Source organism: Danio aesculapii, chromosome 23, assembly GCF_903798145.1.
Source record: "Danio aesculapii chromosome 23, fDanAes4.1, whole genome shotgun sequence".
Taxonomy (NCBI): domain Eukaryota; kingdom Metazoa; phylum Chordata; class Actinopteri; order Cypriniformes; family Danionidae; genus Danio; species Danio aesculapii.
In genome coordinates this window covers 42,926,148-42,945,368 of record NC_079457.1, presented here as the reverse complement: position 1 = coordinate 42,945,368, position 19,221 = coordinate 42,926,148, and the positions used below count along the sequence as shown (strand labels likewise).

Here is a 19,221-nt window from a genome sequence, read left to right as displayed (position 1 = left end):
ACTGAAATGAACTAAACTGAACTTCAACTCTGAAAACTGGACTGACACAGTTTCAGTTTACTAGAACTTCTATGTTAAGGTGCTTTGACACAATCTACATTTTAAAAAGCGCTATATAAGTAAAGATTAATTCAATTCAATTCAATTCATGTTGAACCGCTGAAGTCACATGGAATGTTTTGACAATTATTTGGGTCCTTTTCTGGACTTTGAACGTCTCTGAACCTTGACTTTCTATGGAAAGCCAGAGAGTTCTCAGATTACATCTAAATTTGTGTTCTGAGGATGAATGAAAATCTCAGGGGATGTAAACAACACGAGAGAGAGAGTAATTAATAACAGAATTTTAATATTTAGCTAAACTAATCCTTCAATCTTTTGTTAAACATGTTAACAAAACCAAAAATTCATTGAGGACCAAAAAATTGCAAACACAGCACCATTTTATCACAAAAAAAGGTAACTTTGGCACTAATAATAATAATAACTAATAATAACTATTGATAATTAGTGTTGGAACACCATGAAATCATATGAACTGTTTTTTTTTAAGTATATTGCCATTGGTGTTTTATATTTGTTTAGTACACCTCTGTGACTAGGAACAGAAAATTGTTCAACCATCTCTTGTTTCACACGTCTAAAAATGTGAGGAAACACACAGGCCAAACTCACTTACAAATTCATCACAATGGGTAAAAGCAACGAACGCAGCTGTGGTTTGCGGCAAAAGTTTGTTGAGCTTCACAAAATGGATGTGCTCTGAATCAGTCTAGAAGAGGACGTGTGTTTATCGTGACAGAAGGATGGTTCAAGATGCCAAAAAACTCACAGCTGCAGAATTGCTGATGTTAGTGTGTCTTGTGGTCAGAAAGTCTCTAAAACTACAATACCACATCAACAATATTGTTTGAAAGGTTTCCAAGAAAAAGCCACTACACTCATCCAAAAACAAACCCAAGCATTTTCAGGTTTTTTTTTTGGTTAATATTTTGAGTAAAAATTTCTCTCCATTTTTCTTCGCTTGTATTTAGCAAGCTTGCCAATATTAGTGGAGGACAGTGTATAATTGCATGCATTTGTAAGGAAAAATGACCAATCCCTTATTATTTAAACAATAATAAACATGCCATGGTTTAAGTCCTCAGGATCAACACACTGTCCCTTTTTGCGGGTGATGCGGTAATGTCTGTGGGATTTTGCATAGCACCGAAGCCCTGTGAAGATGCAAGGTACAATTTAAAACATGGTCTCCAATCTGTCAACATGAGTGATAATGAGTCGTAAGACACCCGCTCACCTTCCTCACACATGCAGCTGTCATAGCACTTGTTATTGAAGCCACGGTTATGAAGCTCACACACATGCTTTCTGAGATTGCAGCAAGAACCTAAGAGGGGGAGGGGGAAAATTGGTGTCATTTAAAAATTTTTATTAAATCGTTTTTAATACCATTCAAATGTTTCAAGTCAGTTTGAGTTTGTACAGCTGGATTTGTATATAAAAAAAATGGTAGATCTTAAAACAAGAATTAATACTTCTGTCCTAGCAGAAGAATTACATTTAAGAACTATTTTAAATTATTCTTTCATTTATTTTCTTTTCAGCTTAGTCCCTTTATTAATCTGGGGTCGCCACAGTAGAATGAACCGCCAACTTATTAAGCATATGTTTTACGCAGCGGATGCCCTTCCGGCTGCAACCCATCTCTGGGAAACATTCATACACACCCATTCAAACTCATACACTAAGGACAATTTAGCCTCGCGAACGTGGGGAGAACATGCAAACTACACACAGCAACGCTAACTGACAGAGCCGAGGCTCGAACCAGCGACCTTCTTGCTGTGAGGCGACACCACTACCTACTGCGCCACCATGTCACCCTATTTTAAAATATATATAACATAAAACTGACCAAACTTTTAAATTATATTATATTATATTATATTATATTATATTATATTATATTATATTATATTATATTATATTATATTATATTATATTATATTATTAAAAAAATTATAAACAAAGTTAATAAAGATAAAGATAATTGTATTGTTATGTACAATGATTATTCAATTTATGATCAAAAATTATTATGAGGGTTTACCTGCAGTTTCATTGTTCATACCACACATTTTTATATATAATTTTATTAAAGCAAAGGGGAAAAATATCACCTGGCAGACAATCCAGATGATGTTTACAGGCATTGTTTTCTGATGCAAGTCTCACAAGTCCAGTGCTGGGGCTTTGTGTAGCCTGTTTTTCAGAACCTGGATGGAAACAGCAATGGTCAAGTGTTAGTATAAAGGAAAAATAAATATATTTTTTATGAGAACACACTGTCAAAAACATTCATTCATTTTCCTTCAGCTTAGTCCCTTATTTATCAGGGGTCACTACAGCGGAATGAACCTCCAACTTATCCAGCATATGTTTTACATAGCAGATGCCCTTCCAGACGCAACGCAGTACTGGAAAACACCCTACGGCCAATTTAGTTAATCCAATTCACTTATATCACATGCCTTTGAACAGTGGGAAAAACTGGAGAACCCCGAGAAAACCCATGCGAACACGAGGAGAACATGCAAACTCCACACAGAAAAGCCTGGTCGAGTCTGGAGTCGAACCAGCGACCTTCTTGCTGAGGTGACAGTGCTAACCACTGAGCCACCGTGCCATCCACACTATCAAAAACGTTAAAAAAAAGAATACTTATTCAGTTTGTCTTCCTCTAAATATCAACATTTCTACATAAAAATAGGCTATATGTAAGAATGTTCATGTATTAATCACTTTCTTACTGTTAAATCTGTGAACAGTTTATAGGTTTAGGTAGTTTAGGTAACTATTTCAAAACAAGCATACTTAAAAAAGTAAAAATATTATGTTATCTATTACGCCCATACCACACTTTATCATTACTATATTGTAAAGCATTGTTGGTTTAAACTCCTTTTTTCCATTGTTTTCCATTATTTACATTACACATGTCTGAACATCATAGAGAAAGTCTTCTCTCAGAGAGTATATGTTAAATTTAAGTTCCCTTTATAGTGAGTAAATTGAAAAAAGAACACGCAGGTCATATCAGAAACTCAAAAAACAAACAAAAAACACACACACACAGATGGTTTATGTCTGTGAATGTAAGCAGCTGGGAAAGAAATCAGGTTTATGTTAGATCTATATATTAACCCTGGTTTTAAATTCTCATGCATAGTGGATTAAATAGACCACCATGCATGAGTTTTCAAAATGACCATTATTTTACTGTGAGCGTGTCCCAAATCGTATACTTATGCACTATTCTACGCCAGTTTGTAGTATAAATAGAGTAAGTAGTGCGTTCACACTGAAAACTCTAATAATAAAAAGTGCACTTTAATTACCCGAATGATGCACTTATTCAACCCTTAAAATGAAGTGTGGAATGATGGACACTTCATGCACTTAACAGTCGCAGCTTTGCTCACGTAGCAGAAGAGGCGGAGCTTTCAGGCAGGATTCAGGTTGGATTACTTTATTTACTTTAGATTGTGAAAACCAAAGACTCCTACGAGAGGGATTACACTGCCTCCCAATGGTAAATGCGGTTATACTCATGGCAGGTATTATTTGGTAGTTTGTTCATTTATTTCACTGATTTGGCAACCGTTAAACGTCATCAGGTTTGAGTTTCCACTTATTTAAAAAACCATTAGTGTTCCATTTGGGACGACACTTCATACATATGCTGTTGAGTGTGTAAGTGCATAAGTGAATAGTGTATAGTGTATCATTTGGGGCGCTGTCCATTTTAAACCATTTATTTATAAATGCATCACTTCAAAGTTTTCATGAGAACCCATTATGTTAATCACACGACAGCCCCAGTGATATATGTAGTTGTTTTAGTTTCTTTTTCCATTTTTTGTAAATTTTGACAAATGTCTAAATTATATTATAGATTCTTAAATATGTGTAAGAATACATATTTTGCCATTTAAATGGCTTAACAACAATCATATTTTCTGATTTATTATGAGTGATGGGTGCCGCCATGTTAGTCTGCGTTGGAGAGATTAGAGCTACTAGATTTACTTAATCAACATCTCCCAAAATACATGACAGTAAGTGGCTGTTTAACAGGGAGAAGTTAGGTGTAAATATTCTAGTAACCTAAAAAGTGTTTCTACAATATGAATAAAATGCATTGTCCCATTATGTTTAAAACATATATTATTGGGGATTGTGACATCACAGTAGGGGGAAATCTGGAACAGTGTGATTTCAGACACCACGTCTGATTTATGAGAGTTATAATAAAAAGTGGATGGATTTTCACCAAAATTGCCTGGTTGTTTACACACAAGCAAAAAGACATCATGTAAAAAGACATAATGTAAATGTGAATTTTGCATAATACTGTCCCTTTAACACTACAGCAGAAGTTGGCATTTCTGTGTGGAGTTTACATGTTCTCCCCGTATTTGCGTGGGTTTCCTCTAGGTGCTCTGGTTTCCCCTACAGTCTAAAGACATGCAAGGTGAATTGAATAAACTAAATTGGCCGTAGGGTATGTGTGTGGATGTGAAAGTGTATGGGTTTATGGGTTTTCCGTTACCGGGTTGCAGCTGGAAAGGCATCCACTGTGTAAAACATTTGCTGGATAAGTTAGCGGTTCATTCTGCTGTGGCGACCCCTGATGAATAAAGGGACTAAGCTGAAGGAAAATGAATGAATGAATGTACTTCTATGTGCAATATTGGTTTACCTTGCTTTTTCGAATATTGCTTTTTATCTACAGGCCTCATATCTTCATAATCCGTCCAGTCAAATAAGGCCATGTTGAAAGTGGGCGCCACATCTCCACCTAAATAACGTCTGACCTATGGTACAAAAATAACATTCAGTATTCATATCACTGTACGGGGTTATGAAATTTCACTTTGTCATATGAACGTAAATCACTTTCTTAATCCTTTTAGGTGTAATGGAACAAATCATGATGGTCTGTTGTATAGCTTTGGAGGCAATAAACAAGAAATGTGTGGATTAAATTGATGGCATGAACCTATTATTCCTCATAATGTAGGTCATTGGGATTCAATTTTATTAAGCCTGTTTCTAGACACTGATAGATGAGAAGCTGAGATATTTTTAATCAGTGTGATTGAAAAGACTGAACAGCGAGCTGATGGTTACCTGCGGTTCACTTGAGGGGTTTGGATCCCCATCGACTGCTGCAGTTATGGGCAATATGAAGGTGCCAACAGTGGCAGCAGGAAGCACTGGCTCTGTGGGACTCCCAAAGGAGGCTTTATTGAGCCTTTGATCAAAAGAAACCCTCCGTTTCTTCCCTGATGCCAAAGACTCTGCGAGAAAAAATGGCAGGCAGATAATTAAAAAATAGCAGGACAGCTACAAGGGAGTTCTACTTGGGAAAGTTTGAAGGGTTTCTTTTCACCTTCCTCAAGAGGAGCCCTAATGACGTGCCCTCCAAACACTTTTCGAACAGTGGGACGCCTCATCGCCTTCTCTGGAGTCTCAGCACCAGGAGAAATATTCATTTTCTCTTGAATTAGGGAATCAGAGCCCATGAAGGTCTTCTTTCTAGGAGTCATTACCCGACGTTTATCTGTCGGCTCCATCTCTAAGCGAACGGGACTGAGCCCCTCCAGGTCTGGCCCTTCATTTTGGGTGTGGAAGACGGCAATGCGGGGTCTTTCTCTGAGCTGACCGCCTGTCATCCTCTCCTTGCGTCCTCTGTCTGTCCTTTGATGAGTCTGATGATGTATGGACGCCTCTGGCTTGGGCGGGATAATTATGTTGTCGCTGAAGACTTCCATTGGTGAATTGTAGTGGGTGTTGGTGCCCAGTGTCATGGTCATCAAATCAAAGATGAGAAATAAGCCAAAATACCAACTGGAAACTGCCATTCTAGAAGTAGAAATGTAAACAGTCAAGTATTAATAATAATAATAATTCTATGTGTGAGTGCAAAATGTTAATATTTTACACACAAGAAACAAGAAGCTTGTTTCTGCAACTTTTATGTCTGTATTGGACCATGGCGATATTATTTATATGTATGCATCTTCTCAGAGTTTGGTGTACTTAGGTTTATAACAAATCTTAAGTCCCTCACTCATCATTGTGTGTTGTACACTCAGGTAAGATGGTCTGCTTTGTCCACTTGTAGGCTCAAACTTTGGCAAATTTTTGTTTATAAATCTATTTTAGGTTTACTCCCCTCATATCTCCAAACTTGCATTTGTAAAAACCTGTCTCTATAGCCTTTGGTCTCAGGAAGTTTATTTATTGTCTGTACCAGTGGTGGGTACTGAAATGGGGGAAAAGGCTTTTAAAAATGCATGGAAATACCTCCAAACAAAGTTGCCATTTAAAGAGCTGGTTTCACTACATGGTTTAAAAAAGATTTGGAATGACTTGGAGTTTGAAACATCGGCTTGTAGATGTTCTGAATACAAATAGTATTGTGTTGTCTAAAATAAATATATACAGTGCCCAGCATATATAAGTAAACCCATCACAAATCTATCTTTTAAATTCATATTTTAATAAGAAGCTATACAATATTACATTTGTGCATATACATTCGATTAGTCAACACTGAATCCAAATCTGGAGCTTGTCTAACAAAATAACTTACAATAACAATCCAAAAACTAGCACATCCAAATGTGTATGTTATAGAAAAATATTAAATACAAATTTAAAAAAAGAGGAGAAATCAAGAGAAGCAAAAAAAATGTAAAAATCTAGTTGAAATTTTGTAGGTTGTAATTTTTTTTGCAATACTTTGCTTGAATTTAATTGTATTAACTTTCAATTTCTAAATATATTTGGTGACTAAAATATCATTTTAATAAATATATCCATTTAATAAATCTGTTTTGTTTAAATGCACCAAAATACATTTCCTATATTCACTGAAAACTTATTACAAATTTTCATTTTCAAAATGAGGTGTACTCAATTATGTTGAGCACTGCACATGGCTCCTTTTTTGAACAACTGTCCTTTATGCTTTACATGCCAATGCTTTTCATGTTTTAGTTCAAAAGAAACATGATCAGTAGTTTAGACAGAAACAAAACAAAGCAAAACAACATTACATTTCAGTCAAACATATTGTAAATCCAGTGAAACTATAGAAAATCCTAGTGGTCTCTTTATCTTTTTCCATAGCTGTATTTGCATTATGGCAGATACAAAAAAACAAACAAATATTTCAGCTTTTACATATTTGCATCTACCTTGTTATCACTCTACTGTCTTGACCTTCCTTTTCATAGCCTATTATCAAAAAATATTCATATTGTGCATTTTAGGTCTAAAATCATATATAAAATATCATACTGCAGGTATATTTAGATGAATCTGAAAATTAACATTCCTTCATACAAGAAAGACATTATAGAATACAAACGCAATGAAAAAGGAGTCAATTTAGTTCAGTTTATTTAAATAGTGTGATGCTATTCTACTCTCCAAATATCTACTTATGTTAAGCACATCAACCTTATACAAATAATGAATTTGATTGAGTATTGGCTTTGAGGCGCACTTCCAATCATGAAGAAACCACTTGGCTTCTTTCAAGCTTACACCATAAAGTAAAAGTAATGTTCTGAGGTAAACCAAAGCAATGCAGACTGACAGATGATTTGATGTTTTGTCCGAACATTTACAAGGCTTTGGGAGTTGCACCAGGCTCTATGCTGGGTCTTTGATCTCGACACAACTGGACAGCATTGAATATATATAGGCTTGGGGTGGGCAATGGAGTCTGAGAGAGTTGAGAAATGCTATATTCCCTATTTGACTTATTATTACAATATGTAGACAGACATGTTTAAGCACATTCGCTCTAACTGAAATTTTTGTAAGCATCTTAGAGATGAGGATGAGGAGAACTGATCCAGGCCAAGGGATTTTTATCCTTAGAAAATGGATTACGCAGACTGAGCAGATGAGTGTGACTAATTAAACAAGCGCATTTAGCTTTCATGTACTGACAGACTAGAGTTGTGACAAATCCAACATTTCCCAAAACGCTGCTACATTTACATATATGAACAGCAAAACTTGGAGATTTAACCAAGAGCTTGTGATTTGGATGTTACAGATAAAGCCTGAGGATGTTAAAAGATTATTATGCAGTAGCTGAACTTTTTCAGATGTTAGCTGTAAAACCCCTAAGCTCTTCTATGGCAGCATGCCACGTGCAATTAAGTTTGATGTATTTTTTGGGGAAAAAAATATTAGAGGCAGCAAAACATGGATAAAGTTCAGGGAAATGCATTAATGTGCATAACCAATGTACCAGAAAAAGAAAATGAAATCATTTGAAACTTAGCACATCTCCCTTTGAAGCCCAGCATAATGATAATTTAGCAGAAAAGGAAACAAATAATGAGCTTCTATCGGTTTCCTATGCACTTAATTATTCAAAATCTGCATACTGCACGATCATGTGTTCATATTATCATCGTTAATTTTAATATCCCTTGCTGTGCACGCCGATGCTGCTCATGAGCCTAAAAATATCAAAGCTTCACCCCTTTCTCTCATTAGTCTGTGTAAACAGTGACATGATTAATTCAATAGGGAATCTGGGCTCGTTCTTAGTATGGAGACTCCACTTTCCCTGCTCACGAGTATCGCTGAACTATCCGCTATTAAAGCAGCTGTGATACTACACCATATATTAATCAGACATATACTGTAAACAAAACGACACACTTCAATACAATAATACAATAATATAATACAATAATAGTTTTAACACGGCAGTATATTTCACTTAAGCTTCACAAAACAGCTCAGTAATGGCTATAAAACAATTAGAAACGGAAAAGATTTGAAAGTGATCACCTGTTCTCCGGTGTGTGTGTTCCGTTATTTCTGGTCTCAGTTCACAATGAGCGCGTGTGAGTTGTGGAGGAGAGAGAGATGTGTGTGAGTGTGAAGAAGCGCAGTATCGAGCTCTCATTGAAGACTGAAGACTGCGCGTCACGGGCGTCGCCTATAACCTAAATACCTGAACAAAAGAAGAGCTCTCATCTCATCACTGACTCTACCATTGGGCAAAGTGTGGCGGTTTGGAAAAGTGTAGGGTTGGCATTTGCACGTGTGGTAACCTACTGTTGCACAGTCAGTAATAACTGAAGGTATGTGTAATTTATTTTAGAATAATTGCACATATATTTAGATATGGATTCGTTTTTAGAATTGCTTAACATATATGAATAGGTATGAATAACAAATTGAAATGAGAAACATTGGTGTTGTGATGGAAATATGAATATGAAAATGTATATATAGATGTTTAACATGTCCACAAATGTCCGATAATATTTTTTCTTCTGGAGAAAGTCTTATTTGTATTATTTTGGCTAGACTAAAATCAGTTTTTAATTTTTCAAAAAACATTTTAAGGTCAAAATTATTAGCCCCTTTTTAGCTATATTTTTTTTCAATAGTCTACAGAACAAACCATCTTTATACAATAACTTACCTAATTACCTAAACATGCATAGTTAACCTAATTAACCTTAAGCCTTTAAATGTCACTTTAAACTGTATAGAAGTGTCTTAAAAATATCTAGTAAAATATTATTTACTTAATTTATTATTAATTAAAATGAATTAGTTATTAGAGATGAGTTATTAAAACTATTATGTTTAGAAATGTGTTGAAAAAATCTTCTCTCTGTTAAACAGAAATTGGGGAAAAAATAAACAGGGTGGCTAATAATTCAGGGGGGCTAATAATTCTGACTTCAACTGTATATATAGACAAAACAACACCAATGTTTCTCATTTGAATTTGCTATTATGACAAAAAAGCTCTAATTTTGTTAGAAATTTGTAATAAATGTTTGAATTTTATGGAACAAAGCAAATATGAATGAAAACATAACTAATAAACAAGGCAAGGTGGGGGAAAATTCCCTTCTGCTTAAAACTTAAGACATTTTTTTTCTGGACAGTGAACATCTCAAAGTAAAATATAAAGAATCACAGAATAAAACTGATCCTGATTAAGTCTATGCACCTAATTATAATTCGTAATTGATATTACTTATATTTAAGAAATAATGCACAAACACATGTCACTATCATAAAATAAACTCATAACTTATTTGAGTTAAATTAATATAGGCCTATTGTGAATATAATTTTTTTACTATGTACAAAACTTCATCTAAGACAAAACGATGTTACCTAAATAGATATTAAAAATATTAGTTTATTTAACCTATTTTTAATTTGTAATCATTTGTAATCATTATTAATCCCCAACTTTTTATTTTATAAACCAACAAATCTTCCTCTGTTTTAATTTCTCATAGAGTTTCCCTAACAATACTACTATGACTGAAATTAAAATGAACATTTTGTGGTCATTAGTATCAATATGTTAGTGTTATGGTCATCTATGAGCACCAAAAAGATACAAAATTGACATTTAGAAGAAATGAAAATTACTTTCTTGAAGGCTGCTACCTTCAGGGCTAGTCAAACCTATTTATTTGAATCATGAGAAGGTCCTATTCTGCCTTCAATTAATAAGAGAAGTATGTGAGCACAGAGTGATAGCAACAAGAGACATTCAAGAAGTGTCATTGTTCTTATATTCTGTAAACTACTGATGACATCTCTAAAGAAATGGTAATTTATATTAACATTTGACTTAAACCCAAATCCTGAAAATGCAGAGAAACTGAGAATTTTCAAATGGTCTTATTTTTTCCCCCATACTGTAGCTCTATATTTGAGCATCAATTGTAATTACTTCAGAAATTAATTAAAGTGTGTAACATGGACAGTTGTGTGTGTCGGTTATGGATACTAATTTCTGTTTGTTATGTGTCTACTGTTTAAACATGTTACATGACTTCTGATTCAGATCTATTGGCGGTGCTTTGTTAAATTTGAAGTGCTTTTTTACTCAAGACACCTTCGACATAGCATTAGGATAATAATAAAACACAAATAGTTTTAAAAAATACAAACAAATGGTTCAGTTTGCTGTTACCTTAAAGTCCTTATATCTTAAAGGGACAGTACACCCAAAACTGAAAATTATGTCATCTTTTAATCACACTTCACTTATTCCAAACCTGTTTGAGTTTCTTTCTTCTGTTGAATATAAAAGAAGACATTTTGAAAAAGGCTGGAAATATATATGGACACTATATGTAACCATTGATTTCCATATATATATATATATATATATCCTACAATGGAAGTCGGTGGTTACAGGTTTTCAACTTTCTTTAAAATATATTCTTTTGTGTTCAATAGAATACAAAACACACACACGCACGCACGCACGCACGCACGCACACACACACACACACACACACACACACACACACACACACACACACACACACACACACACACAAACGTTTAGAACCACTTAAGTGAGAGTAAATGGTGAGTATATTTTCATTTCTGTTTTCCTTCTAAAGTCACTTCAGTTTATACTGCTGCTTTATCATTTTCTTCAACAAATTGGTCCCACAACATATCCTATAACATTCAGAGCACAGCCTAGTCCACATATCTGATCTTTCATATGTATAAAATCATGATCTCTCCCTCAGAAAATGTTTTATTTTCCACCCAGGTTTATTGTGACATACCAAGACATGTGCAAATAATGTCTCTGTGCAGCCATGCGCTGAAAGATATTTCTGAACTACACACTGCTGTTCTGTTCATTCTTGTAAGTGTGATTAAACTGGGAGGGTTTCATTCCCAGTACACGTCCCACAGGTCTGATCATATAAAGAAACCAGGCCAGAAGCCCAGAGAGTGACTGCTAGATGACAGTTGCAATGTGAAGGTTTTGGGGTTCAGTGGAACAGCACACATGATGCACACACACATGCACACACAGAGACGCAGCCCCTCAGCAGAAGGCAATAAATCAACCGCCCCCGGTTTTTTTTTTTTCTTCTTTTTTTATGTAAGAGCATAACACACCGCTGAGGTATACCAATTTGGGTTCATATCTAAGGAACAGTGATCTGCTGAGATTTGCTGCCTAGCAAACATGAGAATTCTGCTTATTTTAAAAACAGCGAAAGCAAGCAGAGTCACTTGCGTCATTCTAAGAGGAACTGTCCTGTAATATATGAAATGCTCTGTAACAGTGCTGAAAACAATAAATGCCGTTGTAGTGACTTTTGGAGACCATGAGATGGCGGTACAGAACAGTGTCTGGTTTATGCAAGGTCTGATCCAGACATGCCCAAAGTTGGCCCATAGTAACCTTTGATTTGGCCCACCGTCCCTTCTGAGAGGAGAATGAGAATGATGGAGAGGGTTGGGGCGAATGCTTTTAACACAGAGATGGTAATTTTTTTAATTTGACATAACCTTTTTTTGTTTGTTTAATTGCTTTTTATTTATTTTATTTAGAGCAAACTTAAATGAAATGTTTCAATTAATTGTTGTAAATGAATTTTATTTTATTTAAAAATGTAAATACTGTCACTTGACAGATAGAGGGCTATGCAGAAGATATCGATGAGGAAATAAAGGCAAACACTTGTGTAATTCTGTTATAAATGCGAGTTTTGTTTTTATTGTAATAGGTTAATTATAAAATGTAAAAAAAATACTTTATTAGTTCAAATAAGACATTATTTGTTAGTCACTGTTAAAAATTTTTGGTTACACTTTATTTTGATGGTCCATTTGAGTATTAGTAGACTGTCTACTTAATATCTGTTGATTCTGCTCATTCAACAGACATTTAACTGACTATAAGAAACTTTGCAACATGTAAACCCTAACCCCAACATAACAATCTACCTGTAATCTAATGAGAATTAGTTGTCAAGTAGATGCAATGCAACTTAAATTCAACAAACAGACCATCAAAATAAAATGTGACCACATTATTAAACAAATTAGGAAATTACCCATGGCAAATATTTACCTTCGGCTCACTAGCCTCAATCAAGTTTGGTTTTTGACCTTTCATTTGAAAAAGTTTGGGCACCCCTGGTCTGGTTAGACAATCTGCTTTAGAATAACTAGAGAATTACAGAAAGCTTAAAGTTACACTTCATTTTATGCCATTCAGCAGTCATTCTATTACTGACTAAACAAACATTAAGTACAACTTATACTACTTTTAAGGCTACTTAACCAGTCGAGTTAAGTTGGGCCTACTTATAATCAACAGAATGGGAATATAAAAATAAAATGTGATCAGTTTTCTGTGTATGTCTGAAAAAAAAAATTGTATGGGCCTAATAACGTTTTTTTTAAAGAGTTCATTTAAATAACCAAAATAAAACAATTTTGGCAATAAATATGATCTTTTAAAATATCAATTAACTAACACGATATTTTAGGTCAGGAAAAAGTTAAATACAAGCATTTAATACTCAAATTTTAAGAAAGAATTTTATTTTGTTAACAAACATCTGATTAAATCATTAGCAAATGCATTTAAGCATTCAGACTAACACAATCCATTGCATAAAACAGCAGATAAACATATTCCTTTCTTATGAGTTATATAACTTTAGTGTCAGGTTTATCATTTAGCATGAACTCATAATATAATTTTTCCTCTGTATATTGCATCAAAAGCAATTACGCACAATTGTTGACTACAACAAATCCTATCATAAATCCATTTCTGGACTAATACAAAAATCCCCTCAGGACAACATTTGTTTTGATGCACATCATGTCTTTATAAAAGACTTCTCTGCATTAATATGCTGCTGTATTTTTTAAAAAACGCAAGTGAGACAGAAAAAATCATGCCTCCATGTCCAGCAGACAAACCAAGTTCAGTACAGCACTTCTGAAGACCAAGACTTGACCAGAGAACTCCCATGGCATCCACAGCATGCATTTGTGTCACTGCTGAATGCAAAGAGGAGACACGTCTTCTGCAGAGTCTGGGAATAATCGAAGCGTCTCCCTCGAGTACTTAGAGTATCCATTGTGGAAGATCAAGGTCTTCTTTGGGGTGAAGAACGAGATGGTTTTGTCCCAAAGCTCAGTGGGAGAGACGCCATTGTGCAGCCGCTGCTCCAAAACACCCAGAATCTGCTCTACACCATCTGAGCATTTCCTCTCCAGGCTCACTATTTTACACCTGAGACACAAGAGCAGGCTTGAATTACAAACATTCAGTTCAGAAGTTTAGATAACTAAAAAATAAAGTTTAGACGACAAAATAGGGTTGCTAATACATTCCTATGGCAAGATTAGCTTGATTAAATAAAAAATGAATTTTTTTTCTATTAGAAATTGTCTAAAATTTTGTTTAAATATGCAAATGAGGCGTTACCTAATGAATTATGCACGAATTTGCATACATTGTGTTTCAGGTTCAAAATTATAGTTTTTTTTTTGGACATATTAGATTTAAAGGTTTTTTACAGAGAGGATTTGCGGAATCTCTTTTATTCAATTCATAATTTAGAAAGTTCTGTATAGAATGAACTGTATCGAGTCAGGCGAATTATATTCCCATGTAAAACCTTCAGAATGCAGTTATGAATGAAACTTAAAGTCTGGTGTATGAAAGAACAGATTAAATTGAGATTTTTAGCTCAGCGCAATAGAAAAAAAACTTCAATTTTTTAAAAAAGAAAGAAAAGAAACACTTAAAAGTGTATTTTTGGATTTCCCTCCTCACATTAGAATAAAAAAAATTTTGAAACTAAAAAAAACGGCAGGTGTAACTTAATGTCATGAGTGTTCACTTACGTTTTCTGCAGATCTCTCATAGCGAAGGATTGTTGTTCTTCAGTGCTCAGTGAAATGCATTGATTTTTTTCTCATACTTGGGTTGAATTTATACGCAGACCGGCTGAATTTAATGAGATGTAAGTTCTCACACTTTTAACCAATCGGGAAGCTGCAGTATGACAATGCTGCAAGAGTGGATTGTTTAAATAAATAATGGCCATGCAGGGCCTGAGAACCAACTGAGCAGGTGGAAAGGAACTTTTATTTTGTCTGTTCGTCAAGGAATGAGACGTCGCTGAAAGAGCAGCATTGAGCATGTGCATCAGCATTGACCTCATTCAGGTTGTCAACAATAATATGTGGTGGGAATGTGCACTTAAACATCTGTCCAAGTATACCGGTGAAAGTTGGAGGGAAAGTTCAAACATTTAGCTTTATTAATACCTATTCATTCATTTCTAAATATTAATCATTCAATATCCTAATTTGTTAATTTATTTAATTTAATCACAAAAAGATAAATATGTATTAAATATGCAAAATATTATATTAGCTTTGTTTATTTTAATTATTTATTTATTCCTATATTTGTATGCATTTTTGGTACACATTTTTATTTAATACAATTACAACATCTGTCAGAATATTTTAATTATATTCATTGATTTATTATTATTAATTTAATATACTTGTAGCGATAATTAACGATGATGAAATATTTCTCTCATTTAGCTCTTGAAACTATTTAAACTTGTTTCTAAACAAATAATTTTCACCTAAACTTTTCCTATTATATATTTCTTTAATGCATATTAAACCCTTTTAAAATCAACTGTATTATTTAATCAACCTTAAATACATAATAAAATGTAATTTAAAAATGTATAAATATAGCATATATAGTGTTAAATCAAGTAAAACTAAGCATAAAAGTTCTTAAAATCAATTTGATATCCATTTTTATACTTTAAAATTTTTTTATTATTAATAAGTAATAATTAGATTTACAGTTTAACACACATACTTATTAATATGATAAACAATTTCATTAAACTTGATGCATATAATAAGAAAAGGCACATTTCCACATTTTATTGATAGCACAAGCTAATGAAAAATATTTTATACATTACATATTATCTCACAAAAAGGGAAGTGAATACAGAACGTGTGTAATCTGATATGGCCTCTGCAGTGCACACTTGGGCTGGAGGTAATTGAATGATGCCTCCAGATGGCGAGCCTGGCGTTGGGTCACAGTGTGACTTTGTGTAATGGGCCACGCTTCTATTATGAGGCGGATGAGCGTTGTTAATGAATAAGTGTGGGAAGCCGTGCTGCAGCGACGCTCCCAGGATCTCAGTGCTGAGACTGTAAACAGCAGCTGCCGGAGGAGCAAAGAGAGAGAGAAAGAGTGTGCCAAGACACAAATGTGCTGATCAGACGTCATCAAGAGACTGACATGAAACATATCTTTAATTATTAAATTACAGTTGTTTTTTACAGCGAACACATATCTTTTCTCTAGTGAGACTAAGATTAGTAATATAATATAATATAATATAATATAATATAATATAATATAATATAATATAATATAATATAATATAATATAATATAATATAATATAATATAATATAATATAGTATAATATATATATATAATATAATATAATATAATATAATATAATATAGTATAATATAATATAATATAATATAGTATAATATAATATAATATAATATAATATAATATAATATAATATAATATAATATAATATAGTATAATATAATATAATATAATATAATATAATAATATATAATATAATATAATATTATATTATTATATTATATTATATTATATTATATTATATTATATTATATTATATTATATTATATTATATATATCAACAGTTGTATTTATTGTAAATTTCACTAACAAATTGCTGGTAAATTAAAAAAATTCAAACAAACTGCAAGTTTCTTAAAACTCAATAACATTCTTAAAACTTTAATAACATTGATACATTAAAATTTAATGTAAAAAAGTACATATCATTGCAATGTATTTTGTATTATGAAAATATTGTAGTAATCTTTAATATATATAGTATATGCAGAGTAAGGCACGCTTGTTTTTATTTGAATAATTTGCAAAACATACTGTAAAGGCTCATGTCTAACTCTCAAGAGACAACAGAAAAATGTTGGTGCGCTGTGTGAAGAACACAATAAACCTTGCTTTAAAGAACTAAGCTGAGACTTGCAGTCACTTAGATCACTTTACGAGGTCACAAATTTCCCACATTCACAGGCCACCAGCTGAATCAGTTTTCATCCTTCTTAAACACCCCTCCACCTGCTCCCCAGAGATGAGCTCTTTGTGTTGGAGCAAAAAGGGCTTCAGCCGCCATGTGTCTCTCCAAACGCTCCGATTGGCTGCAGACTGTGAGAACCTCCAGCAAACTCCAGACTCACACATTGATATGGAGATTTGTGAGTATAAATAGAGGAGAGAGGACTGAGAGTTGAGCACAGCTCAGATCTGATCCTGAAGGAGAACTGAACACAAGACACACAGCAATGGCTCCTACAATCACTGGATCAATCAGCAGCAGAGAAACTCTACTGACAAACAAGGTAAATATTGATCATTTCACAGCTCAGCTCTCAATGTCAGATTCCAGAAATGCTGGACGAGTGTTTCTAAACGCCTGTCCTTAATGTTTCCTCAGCTGAGAAAGCCCATGGTGGAGAAGATCCGCCGAGAGCGAATCAACAGCAGCATCGAGAAGCTCAAGACTCTTCTGGCTCAAGAGTTCGTCAAGCAGCAGCCCGACTCCAGACAGGAGAAAGCTGATATCCTGGAGATGACGCTTGAGTTCTTGAGACGCTCTCAGAAAAGCAGTGCGGCTGGTGACGGACGCTCCAGATGTGTGCAGGAGGCCGTCAGCTTTCTGTCTCGGTGCCCAGTGCAGACGCAGAGCCACACAACACTGATAAAGCTCTTCCTGCACATGCAGACTCCTGCAGACCAGCACACACATGTGGACAATCCTCAGACCACCGAAACGCACGCAAACAGCAGCGCCAAACAACACACTCCAGCCCGCAGTCACATCTGGAGACCCTGGTAGAGCCCAGAGGGCCCACCGTACCATTGAGCAGACACGAGTCGTGATGCCAGTCTGAGATTGGCATGGACTGAAGTTCAGAACGTAGGAATTGATTTCCACCTCTGCAGCTTCTGCAGGACATTTAATCTGCTTTCAGAGAAAGAGAGTTTAGTGAAACTGTGTGAGCAGTCATATTTGATCACAATGCACACGATCATTTGCTGTGTAAAATGATTATTACAGTGCATTTGTGAACATTAACATTCAGTAGAAACTTTAAAGTCTGATTCAGACATTTGAGGATTTCACCCATATTGGGTTTATTTTCTCTTCATCTAAACGATGACCACACTGCTTTAGTGCACTGAAAACACTTGATTTATATTTCTGCTATTAGAAATGCATCTTATCTTTTCTTATTATAGAAGAAATATTTCTTCATCAGAAAGATTTCATTTAGTGTTGAAGCACAAATGATTGTTTCTAATGTTTACATGAAGGAGACTTTTCCCCTGTAAAGGGCAGATCAGTGTGTCACTGTTAGAGAAAGAATTTCACTTTTATATGTAAAGTCATTTTCTGACCTTCATTGAAGGTTTCTTGCTCCGCAACTAAAGGATGAGCACACTGCTTTCATTTACTGAAAGTGCTTTACTAATTATTTCTATTGTTTGAAATCATTTCATCTTCTCTTATTGTTAGAGAAATATTTCTTCATTTGAAAGATTTTACTTGTGTGTTGAAGCACAACTTAATGTTTTTATTGTTTACATGAAGGAGACTTTTCCCCTGTAAAGATGCATTTATTTTCTTACCTTCTGTGAAGGATTCTTGCTCTGCATGTAAAGGATGACCACACCGCTTTCTTTTACTGAAAGTGCTTTATTTTTATTTGTATTGTTTGAAATACATCTGATTTTCTCTTATTGTTGGAGAAATATTTCTTCATTTGAAAGATATTAATGTGTGTTGAAGCACAAATGATTGTTTTTAATGTTTACATGTGTTTACATGAAGGAGACTTTTCCCCTGTAAAGGGCAGCTCAATGTGTCACTGTTAGTGATTTAAAAATGTATCTTTTATGTTCAGTCATGGTCTTACACCTAAAGGTGTTTTCTGTTCATTACTTCATATTGAAGTACAACATGAAAATAAATTAACATATTTTCTGCCTATAATCTGTTGTTGTGACTGAATTCCTTCAAATACACAAAACATATCGCATCATATCTGCACATTTAAAATTTAAACACATATGCATTCAAGAGTTCACACTTAGCTGATGATTCATCAATAGCTTGTTTGGCATGCTGTCCCGGGAGAGAACCCCGAGCTCAAGGGATCCTCGAGCCCG

General features: G+C 34.3%; 2 protein-coding genes across 2 annotated transcripts; one reads left to right on the top strand and one right to left on the bottom strand.

Annotated features, from left to right (window-relative positions):
* Positions 1–1,014: 1,014 nt before the first annotated feature.
* Positions 1,015–8,980, bottom strand: draxinb (dorsal inhibitory axon guidance protein b). Its single transcript, XM_056449817.1, has 7 exons — positions 8,893–8,980; positions 5,459–5,931; positions 5,197–5,366; positions 4,766–4,880; positions 2,184–2,279; positions 1,301–1,390; positions 1,015–1,217 (listed from the first exon to the last, which is right to left on the bottom strand). The coding sequence occupies exons 2-7, from the start codon at positions 5,928–5,930 to the stop codon at positions 1,111–1,113; spliced, it is 1,050 nt and encodes a 349-aa protein (XP_056305792.1). The 5' UTR covers position 5,931; positions 8,893–8,980; the 3' UTR covers positions 1,015–1,110.
* An 8,313-nt stretch (positions 8,981–17,293) lies between these two features.
* Positions 17,294–18,956, top strand: LOC130217265 (transcription factor HES-5-like). The gene is made up of 2 exons (XM_056449339.1): positions 17,294–17,390; positions 17,486–18,956. Exons 1-2 carry the CDS (start codon positions 17,334–17,336, stop codon positions 17,885–17,887), a joined length of 459 nt encoding a protein of 152 aa, XP_056305314.1. The 5' UTR covers positions 17,294–17,333; the 3' UTR covers positions 17,888–18,956.
* The last annotated feature ends 265 nt before the right edge of the window (positions 18,957–19,221 follow it).